The 25,271-nt window shown below is 35.4% G+C and overlaps 1 protein-coding gene across 2 annotated transcripts in view; it reads right to left on the bottom strand.

Moving 5' to 3' along the window:
- Positions 1–25,271, bottom strand: part of WDR44 (WD repeat domain 44) — a 101,670-nt gene that overhangs the window by 10,171 nt on the left and 66,228 nt on the right. For both annotated transcript variants that reach the window (XM_080909539.1, XM_080909540.1), the window contains 6 exons: positions 21,587–21,693; positions 18,114–18,265; positions 16,204–16,342; positions 13,094–13,158; positions 6,760–6,873; positions 1,859–1,981 (listed from right to left, as the gene is read on the bottom strand). In XM_080909539.1, coding sequence (XP_080765665.1) covers positions 1,859–1,981; positions 6,760–6,873; positions 13,094–13,158; positions 16,204–16,342; positions 18,114–18,265; positions 21,587–21,693 — 700 coding nt within the window. The remainder of the gene's footprint in view (positions 1–1,858; positions 1,982–6,759; positions 6,874–13,093; positions 13,159–16,203; positions 16,343–18,113; positions 18,266–21,586; positions 21,694–25,271) is intronic.

Here is a 25,271-nt window from a genome sequence, read left to right as displayed (position 1 = left end):
CTTCAGGACAAACCTTCATTATATAGCCCATATTACCCTGAAATTTACAATGGCAGGCCTCACATTCATAATCATGCTGCCTCAACTTCCTGATTACTGGAATTCTAGGCAAGTACTGTCAAACCCAGTGAAATACTTGGTTTCTAAGAATAGATGTTAAAGAACTGAAGAATGAGTAAAAAGAATCAACAGTGTGAGCCAGGGTCAGCAACACATGTATGTTGCCTCAACTACTCAAAAGTCTGAGGCAAGAGGATCACTTGAGGCCAAGATTTTGATGTGAGTCAGAACAAAAGAGTGAGACCTGATCTAAAAACAAACAAACAAACAAGCAAACAACAAGATTAAGATTAACAAGAAGCTGGGGAGATGGCTTGGTTGGGTAAAATGCTTGCTACCAAGTCAGGACTTGAGTTCTGATGTTGGTTGTGGCAGCACAAATCTGCAACCCAGTGCTGGGCCAGTGGACAAGACAAGGGATTCTGGGGAGCTTGTCCAGCTAGTCTAGTCAGAACAGTGATGTCCAGGTTCAGTGAGCAAGACTTTCTCACAAAAAAATAAGGTAGAAGGCTTACAGATGTGGCTCAGCAATTAAGAACACTGGCAGCTCGATTAGCGGACAAAGATTTATTTTCCAGCTTGTACTTGGTGGCTCAAGCATCTATAACTCCAGATCCAAAGTATCTAACACCCTCTCTGGCATTGCACATAATCAGGCACACATGTGGTACACAGATATACATGCAAAATTTCTATATGTATAAAATTATAAAAGTTTTATTGGTTATTAAAAATAAGCTAGAGGAAGATAACCCAATATTGATTTTAGCTTCCACAAGTGAACACATAGCAAGCACACCTACATGTGCATATATAAGCATACAACCACACATACATACAACGTATACACAAAATAACATTAATAAGTTTTATTAATTCAGGATATCACATGATAAAATTTCACTGTTACTCATTTCAGTCTTTTGTACTTTGTCTCCCTTCCTCAACCTTTTCCCCAGTTCTTACTCATGTACTTACCTTTATTTCCTTACACCTACCATTTCCTTCTTTTAGAGACCATGTTTTCCTTGCAGTCCAGTCTAGCCTCAAACTAGTGAGCCTCCTGACTTAAGTTTCAAGAGAGCTGGCATTATAGGCATGTAGTACCATATTGAGCTGCTATTTTTCTCTCTCCAATATCTCTCATCTTTAGTAGTATAATTTATTTATATTTCATGTGTTATTAAGGATTTGGGATAACGTTTTACTACTATATTTAGAACATAATCCCCCATATTTAATGCAAATTATTAGAATATTTCTCATCTAATCACTGAATGGTTGATTGATAGGGTTCTCTATACCTGTATTGGCCTCAAACTCATTTTGTAGTTGAGAGTTACCTTAAACTTCTGATTCTTCAATCACTACCTTCCTAGTGAATATAGCCATACATCACCAAAACCAGTTTGTTTAGTGCTTGCAACTGAACTCCAGGCTTCCTTTCTGCTAAGTAAATATCACTCTAAGCTATATTCTCAGCTCCTTTCCCCTTATTTTGAAACAGGCTTTCTCAAGATAGCCCTGACTCTTTTAAATTTCCTATATTCACTAGGCTGGCTTCAAAGTCAGAGAGCCACATGCCTCTGCCTCCTGAGTCAGAGAATAAACGCTTGTGATATACCATCCAATTCCCTTTCCCATTTTTAAAGCAAAATAGAATACTAATGTAAGTTCTTAATTACGTGGCTACTAATGTTCTTTTTTTAACACTGTCGTTTCAACTGTTCTTCACAGAAATCAAATTTCTTCATCTCCCGTTTAGTATAACAAAGAGTATATATAACTGGTTACTTACTCTTGGATGGAAAGCGATGGCAGTGACAAAATCTATGTGTTGAAAACAGCAAAGGCATTCTCTTCTAGAAATGTGCCATAACCTGACTGTTTTATCCATAGAAGAAGACAGCAGAAAGTAGTTCTAAGGAGAAAAATGCTATCAGTTACTTTATCACTGAATATATGAAAACATGACTTATACAACAAAACTGAACTAGACATAAATTTATTTTGCAGTTTTTACTTTTATATACTATATTATTGTTATGTGCAGCCTCAAAAGAACATGGCTATTTCAATTTACTTGAAAAAATTATTTTTTTTCAAATTATTATTGAATGTATTCTACTGATGCTAAGACACTTAAGCATTACTTACTACATTACTATGAATGTTACAATATATGATAGAAAATATGTCAGGCACTAGCAGAGGAATAAGGCTTATCTTAGTGTCATAATCTGTATATATTGAAATTTAACTATGAATATATGATATCTATTAATTTGATTATTCAAGTTTAGTTATTTTTCACACCTAAAACACTGAATTCTAACATATATAAATCCTAATGTCCCTTATAATGTCTTCAAAAAGATTCCCCTGTAATGCAGTATAGAAATAAAAGTTATTGTGCTTCTGTCATATTCTAGGCAAGGATGTTAGAGAATAGTTAATGTCCTATTTCTCAGAATACATCACAGAACTTTCTGAACTGGAAGAGGTAGGATAATCGATTTAGGTGTTGTATCTGCCCAATTATCCTGAAACCAAACATCGACCCATTAACAGCTTCTGGTTGACAAAGTCTCAAGAACTTCTAAAACTCATATGTTTAAAGGGAGAAATGTAGCTTACACTGAATGAAGAAAGTTAAAGGGACTCTAGAATTTTTTTGGAAGTTTCTAGACATGACAAGCAAATCAAGGTTGTAATAACACTTATTGAGTATTTACAATTTGCTAAAGGCTTTGTTCTTAGCACTACACACAACTCTGTGAAGTAAGCATATTTTTGTCATCCTTTTTGACAAATGATAACAGTGAGATTCAGAAAATATAAATAAGTTGTCTAAGATTACACAGTCTGTCAGTGGTAGAGTTAGGGTTCAAGAGTAGGTGGTCTGACCCCAGGTTTAGGCTCTAACTATGTTTTGCGGAGTACAGAAAAGAACCAAGATTCTTTGTCATTTGCCCAAAGTAATTAAGAACACTTAATTGTCGCCTGTGTGGCAGTTCATAGCTGTAATCTTAGGGATGTGGAGTCAGGAGAATCTGGAGTTCAAATACATCCTTAGCTACATAGTAAGTTTGAGGATACTCTGGCGACAAGAGACCCTATTTACAAAATCATAAAATAATAAGCCAAGGAAACTAATTGCAAATATTGATTTAGCTATGTAACTCTATGGGAGCTATTTTATAAAACACACTTAAAATGACTATTTTTTAAAAAATACATATTATACCTTATTAAAGTATAGAGTTTAGGAGTCACACATGGTGCCTCATTTAATCTTATCATTTGTGGATGCAAAAACTAACATTGTGAAACTGACATCACTGTATTATAAGTTTTGATTATGGTTTATAAAAGAAAATAATCTAGTGGTTAGAGTTAATATATCAGTGGTAAAGAACTTGTGAAGTTCTAGGGTTGACCTTCAGTATCACAAAATAAAGAGTATAAAAAGAAGGGAAGAATTTAGAAGCACTGTAGTGGACAGTGAAAGACATAAAACAATTATTTTAACTTTTAGAGATTACCCAGTTCCAGAAAAGTTTTAATGAACATATAAAATTTATGCTATAATTTTCTTTTGGTTAATAGCATCAAATCTATTGCCCAAGGTTCTATAATACTAGCTTTTTTTAGAGCTGAAGGTGTAGTTCGGTAGCAGAGTATAGAGTTAGCACCCAAATAAGCCAACCAAACAAACAAAAAAGTTCAATAAAACAAAAATTGGTTTTATTCCTGCTTGCTTCAAGCATATGAGATAGATGATACTATGCCAAGAGGTTTGTTCAATGCATTCTCACTAAATGAAACTAATTAAAAAATTATGTGTATTAGAGTTTTATCTGCATATATGCCTGTTCACTACATGCCTATGTGGTGTCTATAGAGGTCAGAAGAGGGTGATAGATCCTTTGAAACTGTAACATATATTTGTGAGGCATCATGTGTGTGCTGGGAATTATATCTAGGTTCTTAGGAAGAGCAGCTAGTGCTATTAACTGCTGATCCATCTCTTTACCCCTATGTAAGTGTTTGTATTTACTCAATTAATCTTTCCTTCTAACTCTACAAAGAAGCTACTTTTGTTCTGGATATTTTGCAGGTTAAGTATAGTATAGTTTAAAAAAGTGGTCAATGATGCCAGAACTATAAGGGGCAAAGGAGTTAGAATATGAATCCTACATTCTGACTGCAGAGATGCACTCCTAACTAGATGGATAAATAAAAAAGATATGTTTTGAGTGAAGATGAAATACAAAACTATCTAGCAGCCAGATGTTTATAGGTTCTCAGTTTCTTATTTTAATTAAATTATAATTACATCATTTCCCCCTGTTACTTTTCTCTCTCCAAACATTCCCATGTTCTTTCCCTCCAACCCTCCCATGTCCTCTCTTACTCCCTCTTGAGTTGATGTTCTCTTTTTCATTGACCATTTGTCTTACACATGTACACACACACACACACACACACACACACACACACACACACACACACACACACCCCTGCTGAGTCTGTTTAGTTTTGTACCAAAATGAAATAAAATAAGAGAAATAAGATCTAATATTCCACAGTACAAGATGGTGTGTGTAATCCAAAGTACAAGAAAAGAGGAATCTGAAGGTATCCAAGAAACAATCTACAGACCTTATGAAACTCAAAAAGAAAGGCCAGAATCCGGATGCCTCAGTCCTCCTTAGAAAAGAGAACATAATACTCATGGGAGGAAACACAGAAACACAGAGGACAGAGACTGCCTCACCTGAAGATCCATCTCAAATGCAGCCACCAAACCCACAAACTATTGCTGATGACATGAAGTGCTTACTGGCAGGAGCCTGATACGGATGCCTCCTCAGAGGCTCTGCCTGTTCCATATTGATACAGAGGAAGATGCTTGCATCTAACCATCAGACTGAAGACAGGGACCCCAAAAGAGGAGCTAGAGAAAGGACTGAAGGAGCTGAAAGGGTCTGCAACCCAATGGGAAGAACAACATTATCAGCCGACCAAACACTCCAGAGCTCCCAGGGACTAAAACACCAACCAATGAGTACACATGGAGAGACCAATGGCTCCAGTTGCATATGTAGCAGAGGATACCATTCTCTGGCATCAGTGGGAGTAGAGAGAGCCTTTGATCCAGTGAAGGTTCATTTATTTAGTATAGGGGAACAGAGGGTGTTTGGGAGAATGAGCACCTTCATGGAAGCAAGTAGAGAGGGAGGGGGGATGGGATTGGAAAAAGGGGATAACATTTGAAATGTAAATATAGAGAATATCCAATTTAAAAAAGGGAATCTGATGGTATCAAATACATAATGGTAAATCCTCAAGGAGGAAGATGTCAATTATCTGATTTTTTTATCATTACATATTATATATGCAAATTGAATATCATGGTAGATTTCATAAATATAAAAAACTTGGATATTTATATAGAAAAAGGTTCTTGTGCCTTTGAGATGGCTCAGAAAGCAAAAGTACTTGCTGTTTAGCTTGATGCCTGAGTACAATGACTGGGATACATATGGTAAGAGAGATCTAAATCCCACCTTTTGTCTGCAGGTTTCCATATGCACACATTGGTACATGATCCCAAAGACATGTGTGCACAAATAAATAATTAAATATTCTTTTAAATTTTCAAAACTAAAACTTTACATATTTTAAGGGGGCTCTTTTCCTGTTTGTGTTCATGAATGTGCTTGTAAACAAGTCTGTAAGCGAATGTGGAGGTCAGAGGACAACCTTAGGTATTGTTCCTCAAGTGCTACTTATTTTTATTAGACTGAGACTTACTAGCCTAGAACTTTCCGAGAGTCTCATGGTTCTACCTGTCTCTTTCTATCCAATCCTAGGATTATAAATATGTGCCATTCAACCTAACTTTTCTTCTTATGTTAGTTCTTAGAATCAAACTCAGTTCTTAAAGATTCTAAGGTAATTGGTTTAAAAACCAGACTACCAAAGAGAAACAGAGTGACACAGAGAGAAAAAAAATTGACAGATGAATTATATAAAACACCCAGAACATCTAAGGAAAGTGAGCATAAGGTTTTTCTGATTAAAATAAATTATCAGAAAATTTAATTTTCTGATAATTAAAACATACAGATACGTCTTAAATTCTAGTTATTAATGTCTAGTTAATGCAGGTTGATTTTTCTCAAGTCATTTAAATATTATTTTCTTTCTTAAATTCTAAATATATTTTAGATTTTGATTACTGATATCAGTTTAACAGATCAAGAAAAATTCTAAGGTGTTCTGTGTTTAAACACCTTATTTAAAATTTGAAACATCTTAAATTTTTAGAAATTAAGGAATTCATTGGCAAAATTGTCCCTTTACTTCTGATATAATACCAAACTGTGGGAAAAAATTTTCAAAATGAATTGAAATGAAAAATGAATAATTGCATGAAGGTAGCAAGTTAGCCTAAAAGTGGGCTTAAAGACAGGCCAGACTTAATCTTTGTAGGTGAAGTCATATTCATTTTGTTAAGCATCATTTATTTCTGAAAAAAAATCACTGCACATAAAAAGCAAATGGCAAATAATACAAAATACATCTAACTTGTTAAGCAATAGCCACACTTGAAATTACTCTTTTAAGAACTTAGGGCAGTTTGTAAGTAACTTTCACAAAATAGACAGCTGACAAATTATAATTTCTTACTTTAGACCACGAAAGATCAAGGAGATCAGCAGTATGTCCTTTATATTTGCAAAATGGCCGCTGCCGAAAAGGTGCACTTTTGTCGTCTGGGTCTTCTTCAGCTCCACTGCATACCTAGTTAGATATAAAACAAACTCTATAACTCAGGTGGAATGCTTCAGTTCCCCACCCAACTACTCTTTTATAAATTTGTATGGTATCCAACTGAAATCTCAAGCCACCCAAAGTGGACTTCCCTGTTTATGCTGATTTATTATTTACCACCTTTGTTTTTCTCTATGCAATGACAAACTAGAATCATCTCTGAGGCAACATACTCCTTTCCATGTCTAAAAGAACCCCCTTTTTGTCCTTTTCTAAGCTTCTGTTTCTTCAGAAGTAGAACTAGCTTAAGGGGGTGAGTCATGACTGGGCCAAACTAGTTTAAGATTAGATCACTTTATTCCTGAAGAATCACTAGGTTAGCCATAGGGTATGTTCAAGGGAGCTCACTTAAGAGAATTTCCCATTTTTTGTCTTTGAACATTTCCATGTGACACTTAAGACACTAGCTGCCTTCTTAGGATCACCATAAAGTATGGAAAGACCCAAGACAAAATAGAGTAAAAAGGAAAAAGTTGATGGAACTGTTTCCCGGGTGATACTACTGAGCTAACCAATCCCAGGAAGCCTTATCTCTTGACTCACTTCTTCATTATTTAAGCCATTTTAAAGTTAGGTTTCTGTTATTTTACAAAAGTAAGTAATAATGCCATACATGCATGCCGAAATTGGTTATTGCATGCTATGTGTATTTATCATCAGAATGAATCCTAGATAGGAAATCTTTGAAATAGTTAACATTATGCATATTAATATATTAAGAAAAAAATCCTCCAGGTCAAAGAGGTTAAAAACAACTTATTATAAGGTCACACAGCCACCTGTGAACAAGAGAATTAATGTAGAATATGTTATCTAACTTGTAAGTCCTGATTTACTTCAATTGCCACAGAGCATGCAGCATGAGAGACAATACAGAGTTCCAGCTAAGCCTTTATGTTTAGGTAAGAGTGGTTAGGATGAGCCTAGAAATAAAAGTTCATGGAATGATAAAATGATACTAGGGTAAACAGGTATTTCTGAGACTACCTCTTATAAGTGTAGTTCAAAATTCTAGGTGGTATAAGACCGTGGAGAGCCAATACAGAATTCTGAAAAGAAAAAAAGTAACCAGATCTGGCTGGAGCTTTAGAAAAACTGAACACAGTCAAAGATTGTTTGGATGGAGCAGGTGAAGGCATGAATAATGATAAGTTTAACAATGCAGGTTTCCACCATTTTTAACAAATGATGCTGATCCAACTGGCAGTCAGCATGTAGAAGAATGCAAATCCATACATTCTTATCACACTGTACAAAGCTGACGTCCAAGTGGATCAAGAACCTCCACATAAAACCAGATATACTCAAACTAATAAAAGAGAAAGTAGGGAAGACCTTGAACACATGGGCACAGGAAATTTTCCTGAACAGAATAGCAATGGCTTACTCTATAAGATCAAGAATCGACAAACAGGGACCTCATAAATTTGGAAAGCTTCTGTAAGGCAAAGGATACTGTCATTAGGACAAAACAGCAACCAACCAAATGGGAAAAGATCTTTGCCAATCCTACATCCAATAGAGGGCTAATAATATCCAATATATACATAGAACTCAAGAAGTTAGACTCTAGAGAATCAAATAACCCTATTAAAAATGGGGTACAAATCTAAACAAAGAATTCACAACTGAGGAATATCAAATGGCTGAGAAACACCTAAAGAAAATGCTCAACATCCATAGACATCAGGGAAATGCAAATCAAATGAACCCTGGTGAGATTGTCCCTCACACCAGTCAGAATGGCTAAGCCCAAAAACTCAGATGACAGCAGATGCTGGCGAGGATGTGGAGAAAGAGGAACACTCCTTCATTGTTGGTGGGGTTGAAAGCTAGTACAACCACTCTGGAAATCAGTCTGGCAGTTCCTCCTGAAAACTGGACATAGTACTACCTGAAGACCCAGTTATTCTACTCCTGGCACAACAAAGACACATGTTCTACCATGTGCATAGCAGCCTTATTTATAATAGCCAAAAGCTGGAAAGAACCCAGATGTCCTTCAACAGAGGAATGGATACAGAAAATGAAATGTGCTACATTTACACAATGGAGTACTACTTAGCTATTAAAAACAATGAGTTCATGAAATTCTTAAGCAAATGAATGGATCTAGAAAATATCACCCTGAGTGATGTAACCCAATTGCAAAAAAAAAAACAAAAAAAAAAAACCAAAAAATAAACAAACAAACAAACAAACAAAAAAACCCCAAAAAAACCAACAACAAATCTAACATGGTATGCACTCACTGATAAGTAGATATTAGCCAAAAAGCTCAGAATACTCAAGAAACAATTCACAGACCACACAAAGCTGCAGAAGCAAAACCAAAGTGCAGATGCTTCAGTCCTTCTTAGAAAGGGGAACAAAAATATTCTCAGGAGAAAATATGGAGACAAAGCTTAGAACAGAGACTGAAGGAAAGGTCATCCAGAGACTGTCCTACCTGGGGATCCAGCCCATATTCACCCACCAAACCCAGACACTATTGCTGATGCCAAGGAGTACATGCTGACAGGAGCCTGATATAGCTGTCTCCTGAGAGGCTCTGCCAGAGCCTGACAAATACAGAGGCAGAAGCTCACAGCCAGCCATAGAACTGAGAACTGGGTCCTTAATGGAGGAGTTAGAAAAAGACTTGAAGAAGTTGAAGGGGTTTGCAACCCCATAAGGACAACAATCTCAACCAACTAGAGCTCCCAGGGACTAAAGCACTATCCAAAGAGTACACATGGATGGACCCATGGCTCCAGCTACACATGTAGCAGAGGATGGTCTTGTTGGGCATCAATGAGAGGAGAAGCCCTTGGTCCTGCCAAGGCTTTATGCCCCACTGTAGAATATTAAGGTGGGGAGGTGGAAAGGGGTGGGTTGGTGGGTGGGTAAACAGCCATATAGAAGCAGAGGGGTGGTGAGATAGGGGATATGGAGGAGAATCCCGGAAAGCAGGTAACATTTGAAATGTAAATAAACTATATCTAATAAAATTTTTAAAAAATTGCAGGTTCGACTTTTGTGTGATAAGGATCTTCAAAGTTCTGAGCTAGGTTTGACCTGAGAGACTCCTTCCTGAGGACTAACGTTTATAGTTAAGGAAAGTGCTATCCAAACTGCCAAGAAAGACAAGCAATCAACATTTCGACCCCAATGTGAAGCCTACAAATCACAACAATAAGCAGTATGGGATATTCATAAGACTGTAACAGCGGCATTAATATCTTGGCAGTAACCAACAACTGTAACTGAATTTTTAAGGACAAGAGGGAACTCATGCCTTGTATTAGAAACCTAGCCATCTACCCACAGTTAGTGAGATTATGGATCTTAGAAGAGAACATACAATGGCCAACAATAGAACCTACTAGTACAAAACCAGCATAATTTCGAACTACATTCAAAACACTTATTCTTATACCCACAGATAAGAGTTTCTCCCAGGCCTCACCAAAGAATCTTCTATTTACAAGTAAAGACCATTAAAGAAAATCACATCTGGTAAAAACAAACTGATCATAGGGTGCCTAGCCCCATTAGCTATATTTAAAACACAACTCTTACACCTAAGACTTAGGGACCTTATATCTTTTGGTTGTCAGCCTAGCCTTTAACATCTCAGCCATCTATTCTGAAATAAACGTTAGTTGTCAAAACAAAAATAATACTTGGAAATTACTACTTCAAATAATTTTTTAAAAATCATGTTATCACTTTAAAAATGATATAAGGAACATGGAGGAAATGGGAACAGAAAGATTTTAAGAGCCAAAGGATGAGGATACCTGCCATGATATTATATTGTCTAGAAATGACAAAGATGCTTCAATCTATGATACCTCTACTATAGTGCTGCCTAAATAACACCGGAACAAAGACAAACCAATAAACCTGCAATGAGGGAGGGGGAAATGTCATGGAACAAACAACTATAAGTAACTAATAATGCTGGGAGAGCGAGAAATAGTCTCTCTCCGCTTCCATGGGGGTGGCGAAGAAAAGGAACTTGGAAAATGATGCAATCATATTTTAATAATAAAATTTAAAAATCATCAAAATATTAAAATATAGGAAAAATGAAAAATGAGGTCTTGAACTAGGACAGCAGCCATAGGATAGAAATAAGCTATGAGTATTATTTATTCATACCAGAACTTGAATTTTGGTGCTAGAGATGGAATCCAGGCCTCATGCATGCTAGACAAGGGCTGCAGTCCTAAGACTTTAAAAATTGATTAAAACATCACAGGAACCATGCAGGCAGACTAGAACACTGAGTTCTGGATTTTTTTTTTAACCAATCACTCTTAGATAAAGCCTTCTACCCAAAATTTTACTTCCAGATTAGTGAGCCCTGATTAAAAAAAAACATATTAACAGTCTCATCCTTTACATATATCCAACTTCCTGCCTAATAGTTATTTGTTCTTCATTAACTCTCAAGCACATTTCCCCCAGCATCAATTCCGTGCTGTTTTTAAGTAGCAGTTATGTGTTAGTAATACTCACTGACACTCTACCCCATAAAACAAGTTATAGGTTTAAAAAAAAGCACGCTTAAAATTTATAGCATTCAAAAGGATATTTTACACAGAACTGCATATTACACTCTTGTCCAACTATGGATTCCAAACTGAGAAGGCTAAAAGTCCATGCTAAAGCTAGCTCTACTAAGTTTTTAGACCTTTAGACAACAGAACAATCTACTCTCTCACACACACCCTACACTTTCTGATCTACTTTTGAGAATGAAGACAAACATTCATAGGAATCAGAATTCTAGGCTTTGGCTCATCACTCTGCTCAACTGTACAGAAAGAAGGTTCTATCATACTCTATTTGATATGAACAAAAAACATGAAATCACTTCAAAAGGAGTAAGAAACCACTACCATGAGCCAGACACAATGCATATGAAAATGATCTCTACTGGGCTTATTGTGCTCTGCTATACCTAAGTTACCTTAAATAATTCCAAAGCCACAAAAAAGACCTCATTCAGCTGTTTTGAGAAAGAATCAGAGGAATCAAAACCATATTAAATGACCTGCTCACAAAAATGATAAATTATTCAAGTATTTCAGAAGAAAAATATAATTAAATAGTGTAAAGAATGACTAACTTTTCTATTAAGGAAGTTTAATAGTTCTCACTTATGTCTTGCACTCAACTAACATTTTAGTTACAGTTATACGTAGAGATCAGAAGTGGGACATTGACAGAAACAGTTATAAATCTATAAGTTGCAAAATATATACAAGACAATCTTACATAGCATAGGCTGTTTTTAGAAGCAATAAAAACGTAGAAGTTTCATAATAAATTAAACAAATAAACAGATAGTTTCCCCCAAAGCAAAGCAGTTAAAACTGTCACCATACATTAGTGAGTGAAGGCTTTAGAGAAAAAGTAAACCATGAAAAATGGGCATAGTTTGAATGGAAAGAAAGGAGACTGGAAGCATCCAGATACGTGAAAAACTTAGAATAAAAGCACAGAGGCAGGAAATCAATGATGACTTCATGCCTACAGTATGGTGTAAGATATCCAGGATTAGTCCAAAGTCTAAATAGAAAAACAAACTGAAAAGGAAGACATGGTAAGCAATATAAATATGAAAATATATATGACATATTATGAAATCACATAACTAATAATTTTGCCTCCTGGATTTAGGGAAACTAACAAGAGAACATAAGATATTTGAGCTGAATCTAGAGAGGGTATTCTGAATAAAGCAAAAATATGAGGAAAGAATGAATCAACATGAAAGAATATTTAGGATATAGACCAGCATGAAAATTAGAAGTCACAGACACTAGAATATTAGAACTGAGATAGAAAGGCAGTTATGAGACAATATTAAGTATCTTTTTCCTGGATTAGTACTAAGGAGACCCCAGAAGAATTGAACTATAACTATAAAATGGCATAATTATTATTATATTAAAAACATTAAACCCACACTGAGGAGAAGTGATTATGTCTTACTTAACTATGAATCAGTAGGGTGGTACCTTGAATATTATTGTTGACCATTCTCACTTTGGAACAGTAATAAATAAAGCATTTTAATATTTTATGATAATTTTAATTAAATGTCTTGACAAAACTTTTTAATAATTGAGGATAATTTTATGGCATCAAATAAATGATAGAGTTTTATAATAATAACTATAAAATGTAAACATACCCCAGTGTCTGTGTCAGATTTTGAGGAACTTAGACTTTCCTGAGATGGTGAAGGTGACACACGACCTAAAAACAGCATAGTAACTGTAAAATATCAGACATGTATATATACTCATCTACCAACAAGAAATACTCTGAAATGATGATATTCATAGAATATAATACTCCAGAAAAACATATTTTTCTAAATGCATCCACATGATTATGTTTATCATTTTGAACAATCTTAATAAAACAGCTTAAACACTTCCCTAAGTCAGTAAACAAAATATTATTTAATCTGTGTTATTCCTAGTAAATACATTCTTACTCATTACAAAAAGCAAGGGGAAACAACAAAATCCCAAGAAATGTTCTGAGCTGAGATTAGGTCTCAATGGCAACTGAAACAGGTTTTCTGTCTCAGATTGAACAAAAAAAAAAAAATGACCAAGGAGAACAAAAAGCTCATTCTACAACTTTGTCTTGTTTAACACATCACCATATTCAATTAAATATAATAATATATGTTAAGGAAGCTCACAAAGGTTTTCTAAGAGTATAGGGTCCCTGGAACTGGTGGTCCGGCCTCATTATCTCAATTACTTTTTGAGGCTGAGGCAAGAAGATCTTAAGTTCAAGGCCAGATTGGGCAACACAGGGAGGCACTGTCACATGTATTTTTTTTCAATGGGAGGCAAATTGAGGTTAAAAATATAGCTTAGTGATAAAACTTAATGATAGATGCCTGGTTTTCTCGAAAACCTATGTTCAATTTCTAGTACCAAGAAATCTCTAAACAAATCAAACGTAGGCTCACACTAGCTGGCTGACTGAATCTCTTGGAATTTCTATGTCCTTAAATTGGTGGTTTGATTGTACTCTATACTGTCATCAATAATTAACTCTATGTTTCTTTCTCCTATTTCTTCTTAGATGACTGGGAAGGGATAACTGGTAGATAAAGTTTGTTACATTAAAAATTATAACCAAGCAAAGAGTACACATGAAGGGCCCCATGGCTCCAGCTGCACATGGAGGATGGCATTATCAGGCATTGATTGGAGGAGAGGCCCTCGGTTCTATGAAAGCTGATGTCCCAGTGTAGGGGAATGCCAGGGCGGTAAGGTGGGAGTGGGTAGGTGGGTGGATGGGGGAGCGCCTACATAGAAGCAGGGGGAGGGGATTGAATAGGAGGCTTGCAGAGGGAAAACCAGGAAAGGGGACAACATTTAAAATGTAAATAAATAAAATATCCAATAAAAATTATATATAATCCTAAAAAATTAAGAGTCTTTACTTAAGCTTTTCATTATTTCCTAAATTATCACATGACAAGAATATTTTGTTTAGGTATACTAGTGTTTACCATAAATTTGTAATATTCTAAGGTTTTTCTTTGTGAACTAAAAGTTTTTTTTTTTGTTTTTTGTTTTTTGTATATCCATTGACATATTGACAACTTAGTTTTCATGGCTATTTTCTTTATCTTCCTTTACTTAGTGATTATATATAGTATACTTATTCTTTTTTCAGTTTAGTTTGATCTGCCATCTTAATTAGAATTGAACTGAAAGTTACCAAGGAAATCTAAGGAATTTCTAAGTGGTTGATAAAACTGCATATTATACTTGAAAGTTATAACATTTATAAATGTTTTAAATCAAAAGATTTGTGGTATTCTTTTTATTAGGTCTAGAAATTTCTTTTTTTTCTTTTTTTTAATATATTATTTTTTTTAAACGACTTTATTTTACAAAACAAAGATAAATGTACAGATTTTAAACATTTTTTGCTTAAAATTATACATTTTTGCCAGTACTGTTTTTTCAGATATTAAAATAATTTTTACATAAAACTATGTGAATATACTTTTTTAGTCAGTACTTGATTTTTTCATGGGCTTGACAGTATGCATTGAAAACCTAATAGTTACAATGAGCGTAAAGTACATGCAAAACAAAACGCAACATGGAAATAGTCAAAGTCTTCTTGTTTTGTAAATATATATATATTTTGTTTTATTTCTTGGACTTCACACAGTCTGTGAGTTGTTTCTGGGGGAGTGCAAGCCTCTGGGGTTAGCATCCCACTATCAGTGACTGCATATTATGTCTGTTCTTTTGTGACTGGGTTATTTCACTCAGGATGATATTCTCTAGATGCAGCCATTTTCTTAAGAATTTGGTTAAGTCATTGTTTCTGGTGGCTGAGTAGTATTCCATTGTATAAATGTACCACAATTTTTGTATCCATTCATCTTCTGAAGGACATCTGGGTTCTTTCCAGCTTCTGGCTATTATAAATAGAGCTGCTATGAACATTGTGGTGCATTTATCTTTGTTGTATTTTGGAGTGTCTCTGGGGTATATGCCCAGAAGTGTAATAGCTGGATCTTCAGGTAGTACTATATCCAATTTTCTGAGGTATCGCCAGACTGATTTCCAGAGTGGTTGTATTAGTTTGCAACCCCACCAACAGTGGAGAAGTGGTCTAGAAATTTCTAGCTATTGCTGTTTGCCTTGTATTTATTTTTTGAAACACTCTTGTATACGTCTGGTCAGTCTTAAATTCTTGACCTTCTTACTTTAGTCTTGAAAGGGGTCAAGATTATAAGTACATAATACAATGCTCAGTAAATAAAGGATATTATGATTAGTGGTTAAGTAACTTGCCAGTTAATAAAAATAATAATTTGAATATTCTTTATTAGATTTTGTAGCTTGTTGAACTTTTAAATAACTGCATGGTCTTGACAAGTTCAATACCCTTAATCTGAAAAACGAAAAGAAAAGAAACCTGAAATTCTCTAAAATTAGAATACTTTGAACATTTTCTCAGTGTGTGAATTTCAGATTACAAAGCGTTCTAGGATTTGGGAACTGAGGACATTCAACCTATGTTGCATCTAAAACACAAAAATTCCATATTTACTTAGTTATTTAGAAAAATAAAAATAATCTGGGAATGGTGGCACACATCTTTAATCCCAGCACTTGGGATGCAGAGGCAGGTGGATCTCAGAGTTCAAGGCTAGCCTGGTTTACAGGGAGAGTTCTAGGACAGCCAGGCCTATACAGAGAAACCTTGTCTTGAAAAACAAACAACAAACAAACAAAAATGAAAAAATACCTTCAGTATTGTATTTCATTCTCATATTGTTGAAATAGTCAAAAGCATTTTTTAAAGCCCATATTCTCACTATATTGTCCTGTCCAGCTGAGGCAAGTAGTCGGCCACAGTGAGAAAATTTCATGGTCCAAACAGCTCCCTATAAAATAAAAGGTTCAAAATGACTTTACAAGCTTAAGAGACATTACTTTAACCCAGTGTTTTAAATTATACAATATTATACAACGTAAGACAAAACTCGCTTCCCCAACACAACTTATGGTCACAGGTGCACTGGTGCTACAGTTCCACAAAGGGAAGCTTTCAGAAGAAAGGCCTGTCAGGATCACTATAATTTCTCAAAGTTTAACCTAACAAATTTAAAAATCTTGAACTATGGTCACATATTAATAAAAATTAAGAGTATCTTTGGTTGCACATATGCATGTGTGTGTGAACTCATGTCAAGGTTGGAGGGCAACTTCAGGTGCCATTTCTAAGAGTTCCTAGGTGGCCAGTATGCTGTTTAGTTAAGCACAAGCCAGAGCTTAGAAATCTCAGTCCTTTAAGTAAACCTGAAAAGACAAAAGAAAGCTCTTACTTGTCACTAACAACTCCTATGAGGACTAGAAAGAATAAAGCCTACCCTAGCTGTGTCACCTGTGGCATGAACCCCATTTGAACTGACTAAATAGTATGCTCTTACTTACTTTTTTCTCTATAATGAATGCATAGATTCTTTATAGAAACTGAAAATATTGGAGAACTATACGTTCAGAAAAGTGTTAAAGAATGGGGGGTCGTTAGTTTGGAAGAGCCAAATCTTATTCCAACAAATAAAATCATAATATATTTAGGTGTAGTAAAAAGACTATCTGTCTATAGATTTTTATGATATAAAGATTATCAAAGTTGGAACTGACAGTTAATTTACTTTAAATAGCATTCATTTCTATAAAAGTCAAATACAGTAAAAAATATCATTTTTATCTTGATATATTTTACTTTAATAGGAAATAAATGTAGGATCAAAATTACTATAAGAAGACTGAGTAAGTTCCAAAACAAAAACACTTCAAAAAATTAAAACATTTGATGTGTAGTCACTTTATAGTTAGGGCAAGCTTAGGTTTTATTTGATTCCCTGATCAAGGGCTCAGCAGATTTTACCTAGTTTGATTGCTATATTCCTCGTGTTCCTAGATTTGCAGAAGCTAAATGCAATACAATCTGAGTATTTGTCTATATTGATAGGCTTGATTTTTTTTTTCTTGCAGTTTAGGGATCAAACTAGATCTTCACAGATATGAAGAAAGCACTCTATCATCAAGCTGTATATAGGTACTTTAGAAATCTGAAAGAATGTAATCTTCTATCTTTCTCTGTAGCTTGGCAGAACATCTTACTATAGAAAACACTTTGGGATTCTGAATATTTTCGTTAGGGTGATACGAATTGAAAGTTGGGTTTTATGAAGGCTGTACAAACAATATACATTATTACTTGCCCTAAAATACTTATTTAAATTATGGCTGGAACTATTTAAGTATTTTTAGAATTGACAGATTCTAAAATTATTTTCTAATTTAAGTGGTTTAAAGTTCAGTCCCTCTGCATTGTTTTCTCACTTTTATAGCCTAGAATTCATTTGTTCTAACGGTTACTTTTATTTTGAGATTTGGTTAACCTATGTAGCATAGGCTGGCCTTGACCTTGTCATCTTCCTGCCTCAGCCTTCTACATGTTCGGAATATATGCCTCGGTGAGTTCATTCACCCTAAAATGTTATTTATTAAGCAGTATTTCAGAGACAAACTCTTCATTTAAAATTATTAATCTAAATTTACTAAAATACATATACTGGTAAAGATAAGTTAGATAGAAGTCTCAAAAATACCCCACTAGTCATGAAAACTGAAACAGTTACCTACCATGTGTTCACCACTAAGATCTTGAACCACTTTGATCTGATCAAAATCATAAGGTCCTTTGAAGCCATGTGCCGCCTTGAACTTTACTGGTCTTGTATATGGCATTCCTTCATCATCACTTGATGAAGGGTCATCTTGATCAGTATGAAACACTGAAGACAAAGCAATGAAAATAATTAATGGTTAACTTGTATCTACTTACAAACATACTTTAAAATATATTGACCCTCAAGCATACTATTAGTAAAAGAGGAAGCAAAATTTATCTATTACTATGTAACATACTGGTTAGGAAGATGGAGTCTGATGCTACATTAATTAGATATTTAATCTAGCTATTTATAATCTGGATGACCATAGATAGGTTACTCAATGTTTCTATACCTCTCAGTTTTCTCACCTATAAAATGATGACGATGATGATGCTCACCTTATTGAGTTCCTATGAGTAAATTAATTGATTCAAGCTAACACAAGATTACTTGGCAGAGTATAAGTACTAAATACACTAATTAATAAAACAAATGAGTATAATAATGTTAAAGACACAGTGGGATATGGTCTTTGCAAATGAAGAAAGCCTATTTTTACATTATTCATTGTGTCAGTGTCATCCAAGTAGAACTGATTTTGAAGACATGAAGGGACCATAGAGAGCAGCTGAGGTTTGACACTGTGAGAAACCACAGAAGGCCATTGCTGAAGGTGGAGCCTCAGTTACAGGTGACAGCCCAGGACTGAAGGGATCATGCAAAGAATTTGAGGCTTGGCACCATGATGGAAGAAGCCCCATGAAAGGCTATTGGTGAAGCCTAGTTGCAGTGGAAGACTCCAGTGTAATTGGAGATGCCTGTACCATGGGGTGAGCACTAAGAGCATCAGCAGCAATGGAGTGAAATGGAGTCAGTCAGATCCTAAGACTGCTACAGAGGGCAGAGATGGAGAAATGACCCAAGCTCTGTGGAGGAGTCCAGAAGACCATGTATGGATCTGAGACATTGGAACAAGAAGGTAGAGATGTCAAAGCCATGGGATACCTAAGGAGGAAAGCTGTTAATAGAGAGTGAAACCATCCCCAAGAGAATTAATTTTGTTGTAGTCATCAAAGCTGAAAGGAGTTGGAGATCTGAAGAGTGAGTGCTTTGACATCAGATGTGGAGATGCAAAGTTTGAAGTTTGCCCAGTTGGATTTTGTTCCTTTGGTCCAGTATTTGCTCACTATGACATTTTAGAATCATAATGTATATCCTACATGATGTTCGAGGTATGTGATCTGCATTTTGATTTTGAGTTTTTAGGGGATTACATTTGTACTGTATAAATCTCAAATGAGATTTGAACTTTTAAATATTGTTGAGACTATGATAGACTATGGGGATTTTTGAAACTCAACTAAATGTATTTTTTCATTATTCTATGGCTAGGGATTGCTTTCATAGACTCATGTCTTTGAACAAACTTGTAGGGACCTAGGAGTAGAATATGGTGGTTTGAATATACTTGACAATACAAGGTACAACCCTGGCTATCACTGGAACATGGCTTCTTATGCTCGCAAAAAACACTTGCCAGAATATTTCACCTCTGTGATGCTGGTCTCTCCTTAAATCACCTTTAGTTTCTTAGCTCCAGCTTACCAACATCAACTGTCCCTGCAGTCCCTTCTATTCTGAACTCTAAAATCATAGCCACATGACCAGACTGCAGAGTTGTGCTGCCTGCTGGGGCTGGAACATGGCCCCTTTGCTCTATTATCACCAGCTTTCTGTTTTTCCAACTCCTTCACTGCCTAAGCTTTGCTGGAACTTGTTCTGCAGATTGACCTTGAACTCAGAGATCTATATGCATGGCTTTGACTCCTGAGTGCTGAGATTAAAGGCAAGTACCACCAGGCCCAGAACTGAGCTTTCTTTTACCTGGATCTTGCTCTGTACCAGGCTGATCTTGAACTCAAGATCTGCCTGACTTTATGTCTAAGGACTATAAAGACTTGTACTACCATGCCTGGACCTAAGCTAAGTTGGGTGGATCATGGCCAAAGTTACCACTCACTTAATCTGTTTATCTCCTGGAACACAGGATTCAACTCTACTCCACTTCCTGGTGCCTTTTTACCTTTGACCCATACATTTTATATATTTTTTTCTTTTTAAGCTTGCTTCATCAAGATGTTCATTATGAGAGTAAGCGACAGCACACAGTTTAAACTGGGTTGTTTTGAAACCTCCTTTGTCACCTTAGCTTTGGGCATATTCTGCTGGAAAGGGCATGAAGCAGACATATTCTTCACCAAAATATCTCAAGAATAGGCTCTCGGCCACATACTAAAATTCCTCTGAAACCTCTAGAACCAGATTTCCACAATTTAAATCATCTTCAGCAACAAAATTTTTTCATATTCCACTTAGGATAGCACATTAAGCACCAATTGAAGCATTCCACTGCTTTCTAAATTTAAAGTCCCAAAATCCACATTCTTCCAAACAAATATTATGGTGAGGCATATCACAGCAATACCCCACTCCTGGTTCCACCTTCTGTCTTAGGTTTCCATTGCTATCACAGCAATACACCACTCCTGGAACCAACTTCTGTCTTAGCTGGGTTTCCATTGCTGAGAAGAGATACCAAGACCAAGGCAACTTTTATAAGTAATATTTAACTGGGGCTGGCTTATAGGTTCAGAGGTTCAGTGCATTATCATCATGGTAGCATCCAGGCAGATATGGTGCTAGAGAAGGAGGTGGAAGTTCTACACCATGTTCAGAAGGCAAACAAGAGAAGACTGGCTTCCAGGCAGCTAGGAGGGTCTCAAATCCTATACCTACAGTGAGACATTTCCTCCAACACAACCATAGCTCCTAACAGTGCCATTCCCTATGGGCTAAGCATAGTCAAACCACCATACATGACAGGCGCTTTTATCTAATAAAATAACTGCCTAATCTAAGTTTACCTAATTAAGAAAAACATTTTAAAAGTTTATTTATTTTATGCATATGAGTGTTTTGTATGCATGAATTCCTATGTATTAAGTGTGTGCTTGGTGCCCTTGAAAGACAGAAGATGCTGTCAGATCCACTGAAACTGAAGTTAGAAACAACTCTAGGCTGCCATGTGAATGTTGGGAAATTCAACTCCTGTTTTCTGGAAGGGCAGCCTGTGCTTTTAGCCACTAAGCCAATTCTCTAGTCCCTTAAAAATAGTTTTAAAAGCCCAAAAATCTGACAAAACCACTTTTCTCCTAATCATGGCATAGTAAATCCTTCAAGGTTGTTATAATCACAAAACTACTGAACTAATTTATGGTTAATACATATATATTATCATTCTTCATAAAATTACGTGATTCAGTCGTGGCTATAAAAGTTTATTATATTCACTGATATAGAGTGCTTCTTATAAATGACAAACTAAATTTAGACTATACACATTAACTGAGTATTCAGTTGAAACATTCTTATTTTACTGACCTTCATCTCTTACACTTTTAACTTTATTTATAGCACGTTCACCATATTCCTCAGCAAGATGCTTTGCTCTCTTTACTGATTTTCCAAGAAATTTCTTTAGTTGAGTCCTGAAGAAAATATACAAAAATTATATTGTCACAACTTTTGCCACAGGAACTATCCAGAGACAAACTTAAGAGCTATCTTTTAAAACGTTAATAACATGTATTCAAGTTTTCAGATTCCTTTTTTTTTTTTAACGGAACAAACATATTCAAGTCATTAGCCTTCAGAGAAAATCAACATGAATATGTTTTTTCCAAGTTAAGAGTTATCATACATTTTAGACCTTTCAAATGTGAATAATTAACTGGCAGTGGTGGGGTGTATATGGGCATATTTAAGCAGATCTATTGGCCCTATCCCTAGATAATTTGATTTGAAGAGCTTGTGGAGAAGCCTTAAGTATGCAGTTAAATAACCTTGAGAAGACTATTTTAGAGGCTTGTCTCTAAAAATACATTTTTTCTAACAAAAAGGTAGGTTAAAAAAAGTCATTAATGTACAAAACAGAATACCCAGGTTGTCTAAGATGATCTCTTGTGTGATTTTTTTTCTTGCATTTGGGTATACACTGTAATAAAATTAGGCTGAGCTTTACCAATAGACACCCTCAAACACAAAGCAACATAATTATCAAAAGCTTCCAAAAACATGATCTAATTATTATCTTTCCAACTAAAAAGTAGATATCAACAGCAAAATAAATTAATAAGTGTTAGTATAAAATATAATAAAACAAATCCCTATTCTTTGAATTGCCATGGTCTTATTTACCTTATGGTCTTTGCACAGGTGTTTACTTCTGGTTTGAGTACTCCAGCACTGATTACTAAGTTTTATTTAGCTTTTAGGTCTCAGATTACATAATTTTCCCTCAAAAGGGCTTCCTTGAATCAAAACATGTTTTCTTGTACACCTCCATAGCACCTTAGTTTTCTTTGACAGCAATAACAAATATAGCTGAACTTTTGTGCATAATTACATATTTAGTATCTGCCTTGTCATTTAACTGGAAGGTCCATGAAGGCGTGATTATAAGTGTCTTAACTACTGTATCTACAGCAACTGATTCTTATGTATGGTTCATAGAAAGACTGCAATGTGTTTTTGGTGCTGCCATGAAGAGATGCCATGACTTATTTAGAGTAATAAAAATATAAGCTAAACATTTACAGATATAATTCAATCACTCTTTTGTAAGAAACAAATATTCTGGCATTGTGGGTCTAGCCCAGTGATATTGTGCTTCCTTAGCTTGTGTTGGTGTCTAGTTTTGATTCATGAGCATTGTGAAACAAGTTATGAAGAATCTAGATTCAAAACTTAGCAGAACAATGATGATTTCTGGTTTCAAGATTATTCAAACCTTTTATTTTCAACTTAAAACATTTCTGTTATTACTTTCAGTCATCATAAAATAGATTTGTAGTGCTGGGGATTGAACCTAGTGCCTTGCATATGCCAGGCGAGCACTCTACCATTGGGCTACATACCTACCCCTATAAAACCAGTTTCTAAAACCAAAATAACGTGGCTACTTTACAGATTGCCAATGTGAAATACTCTAGAATTGCTTGAGAAGGAGGTTCTATAAGAAATGTTCTACATTGGGATAACTTGTGAGCACTGTCTGTGAATGTGTCTATGAGAATATCTTGATTAATGGGAAGACTATGGGTGAAACCATTCCCTGGGTATAGGATCTCTGGTTGGGTGAGGCTACAGTTTTATTCCCCCTCTAAAGTACTTTATGTGGAAGACAACAGATTAAGGGCCTGCAAGCATATTTGAGGCTTGTTTAGATCTGTTACTGACCAGCCCTATTTCCTATGAGTTTGAGCAAAGACATTGTTTTTAATGCCCACTTAATAAAAAAAAAATGTTTGTTTTTAAAATGTTTCTTACAGGTGAAATTGTATTTTTAAAAGGAAAAACCAAATTATCTTTATGTCTGAGAAGTCAGCTGTATGAGCAGCTGTGACCACATCATATCATGCTGATGTCATAGAAATCAATAAATTCTTACCTCTCAGGAAAAAAGAAGAGTAGAGAAATCGTGCTGAGCACTAATGTGCAGGTATTAATTAATGACTACCTGCAACTTAATGTGGAGGTATTATGACTAGCTGCAAGAACTGCCTTATCTGCAATTATAAGATATGCTCTAAATACACCCTTTCTCTTTTAAACTGCTCTTATCAGGGTATTTTTTTATCATGCCAACAGGAAATAAAAATACAATGATTATCATTTAAAAGCCAAGAAGACGTTTTAAATCGTTGAGGAGGTGAATTTCTAAAATATAGTCTTTCATACCTTTAAATATGGCACTTAATATTTAGTAGATACCTTTTTAATTGATGAATAGTGTCAGTTACCATTCATAGTATTCTGGGGGATTTTCAGACAGGATTCACTTAGGCTCAATTATTGGTTGTTTCCTCAGATTTCAAAATAACTTGTTATGGTCCAGGAAAGTCAGAATGGCAGGCCAATCTCCATTGGCCACTGGCTGCCTTCTTGGTTTACCCCATCATTCAGTCCAAATAGTTCTATGTTGTATGTGTATCATGGTAACAGAAAAGGTTGGAAAGAGCCCCTGTATACAGACTATTGTGCTATGTATGAGTCCTCTAAACATTTTCTGATTATAATCTTGCAATCTGAATATTACACAAAAGTCTTAACATGTTAACATATATGCCATAGTCTGCAGCTTCTCTGTGGCTTGGGAAGCTCAGGTACTAGATTACCAGATTTAAAAAGATGCATGAATTAAAATTGAAACTAAATAATCCTAATTGTTTTTCTCTTAGGGAAAAAATGAGCTTTAACAGGACACAGTGATGTGCAAATGTAATTTCAAAACTCAGGAGAAAAAAATCAGGACAATGTGAGTATAAGGCCAGACTGAGCTAGTATATAGAGTCATATAGTAAGAATTTGCATAGGAATACCAATATAGAAAAAAATGATCGTGGTTTAATCTTTGGGAGCTCTGAAGGATTTGGTTAGTTGATAACATTGCTCTTCCTATGGAGCTGCAAACCCCTTCTGCTCCTTCAGTCATTTCTCTAGTTCCTCCATCGGGGACCCACCAACCAAAGAGTACACATGGAAGGACCCATGGTTCCAGCATGGTGAAGCACCTAAAGAAATGTTCAACATCCCTATTTATCAGGGAAATGCAAATCAAAACAGCCCTGAGATTCCACCTCACACCAGTCTAAGATAAAAAACACAGGTGACAGTAGATGCTGGTGATGATGTAGATAAATAGTAACACTCCTCCATTATTGGTGGAAATACAAGCTGGTACAAACACTCTGGAAATTAGTCTGGCGGGTCCTCAGAAAATTGGACATAGTACTCCCTGAATACCCAGCTATACCACTCCTGGGCATATACCCAAAATACACTTCAACATCTAATAAGGACACATGATCCACCATGTTCATAGCAACCTAATTTATAATAGCCAGGAGCTTGAAAGAACCCAGATGTCCTTCAACAAAAAAAAAAAAAAAGGATGCAGAAAATGTAGCACATTTACACGATGGAGTACTACTCATCTATTAAAAACAATGACTTTATGAAATTCTTAGGCAAATCGGTGGACCTGGATGGAATGGAACTAGAAAAT

Source organism: Micromys minutus (genome assembly GCF_963924665.1).
Source record: "Micromys minutus genome assembly, chromosome: X".
Lineage (NCBI taxonomy): Eukaryota > Metazoa > Chordata > Mammalia > Rodentia > Muridae > Micromys > Micromys minutus.
This window is presented reverse-complemented; position numbering and strand designations above follow the sequence as displayed.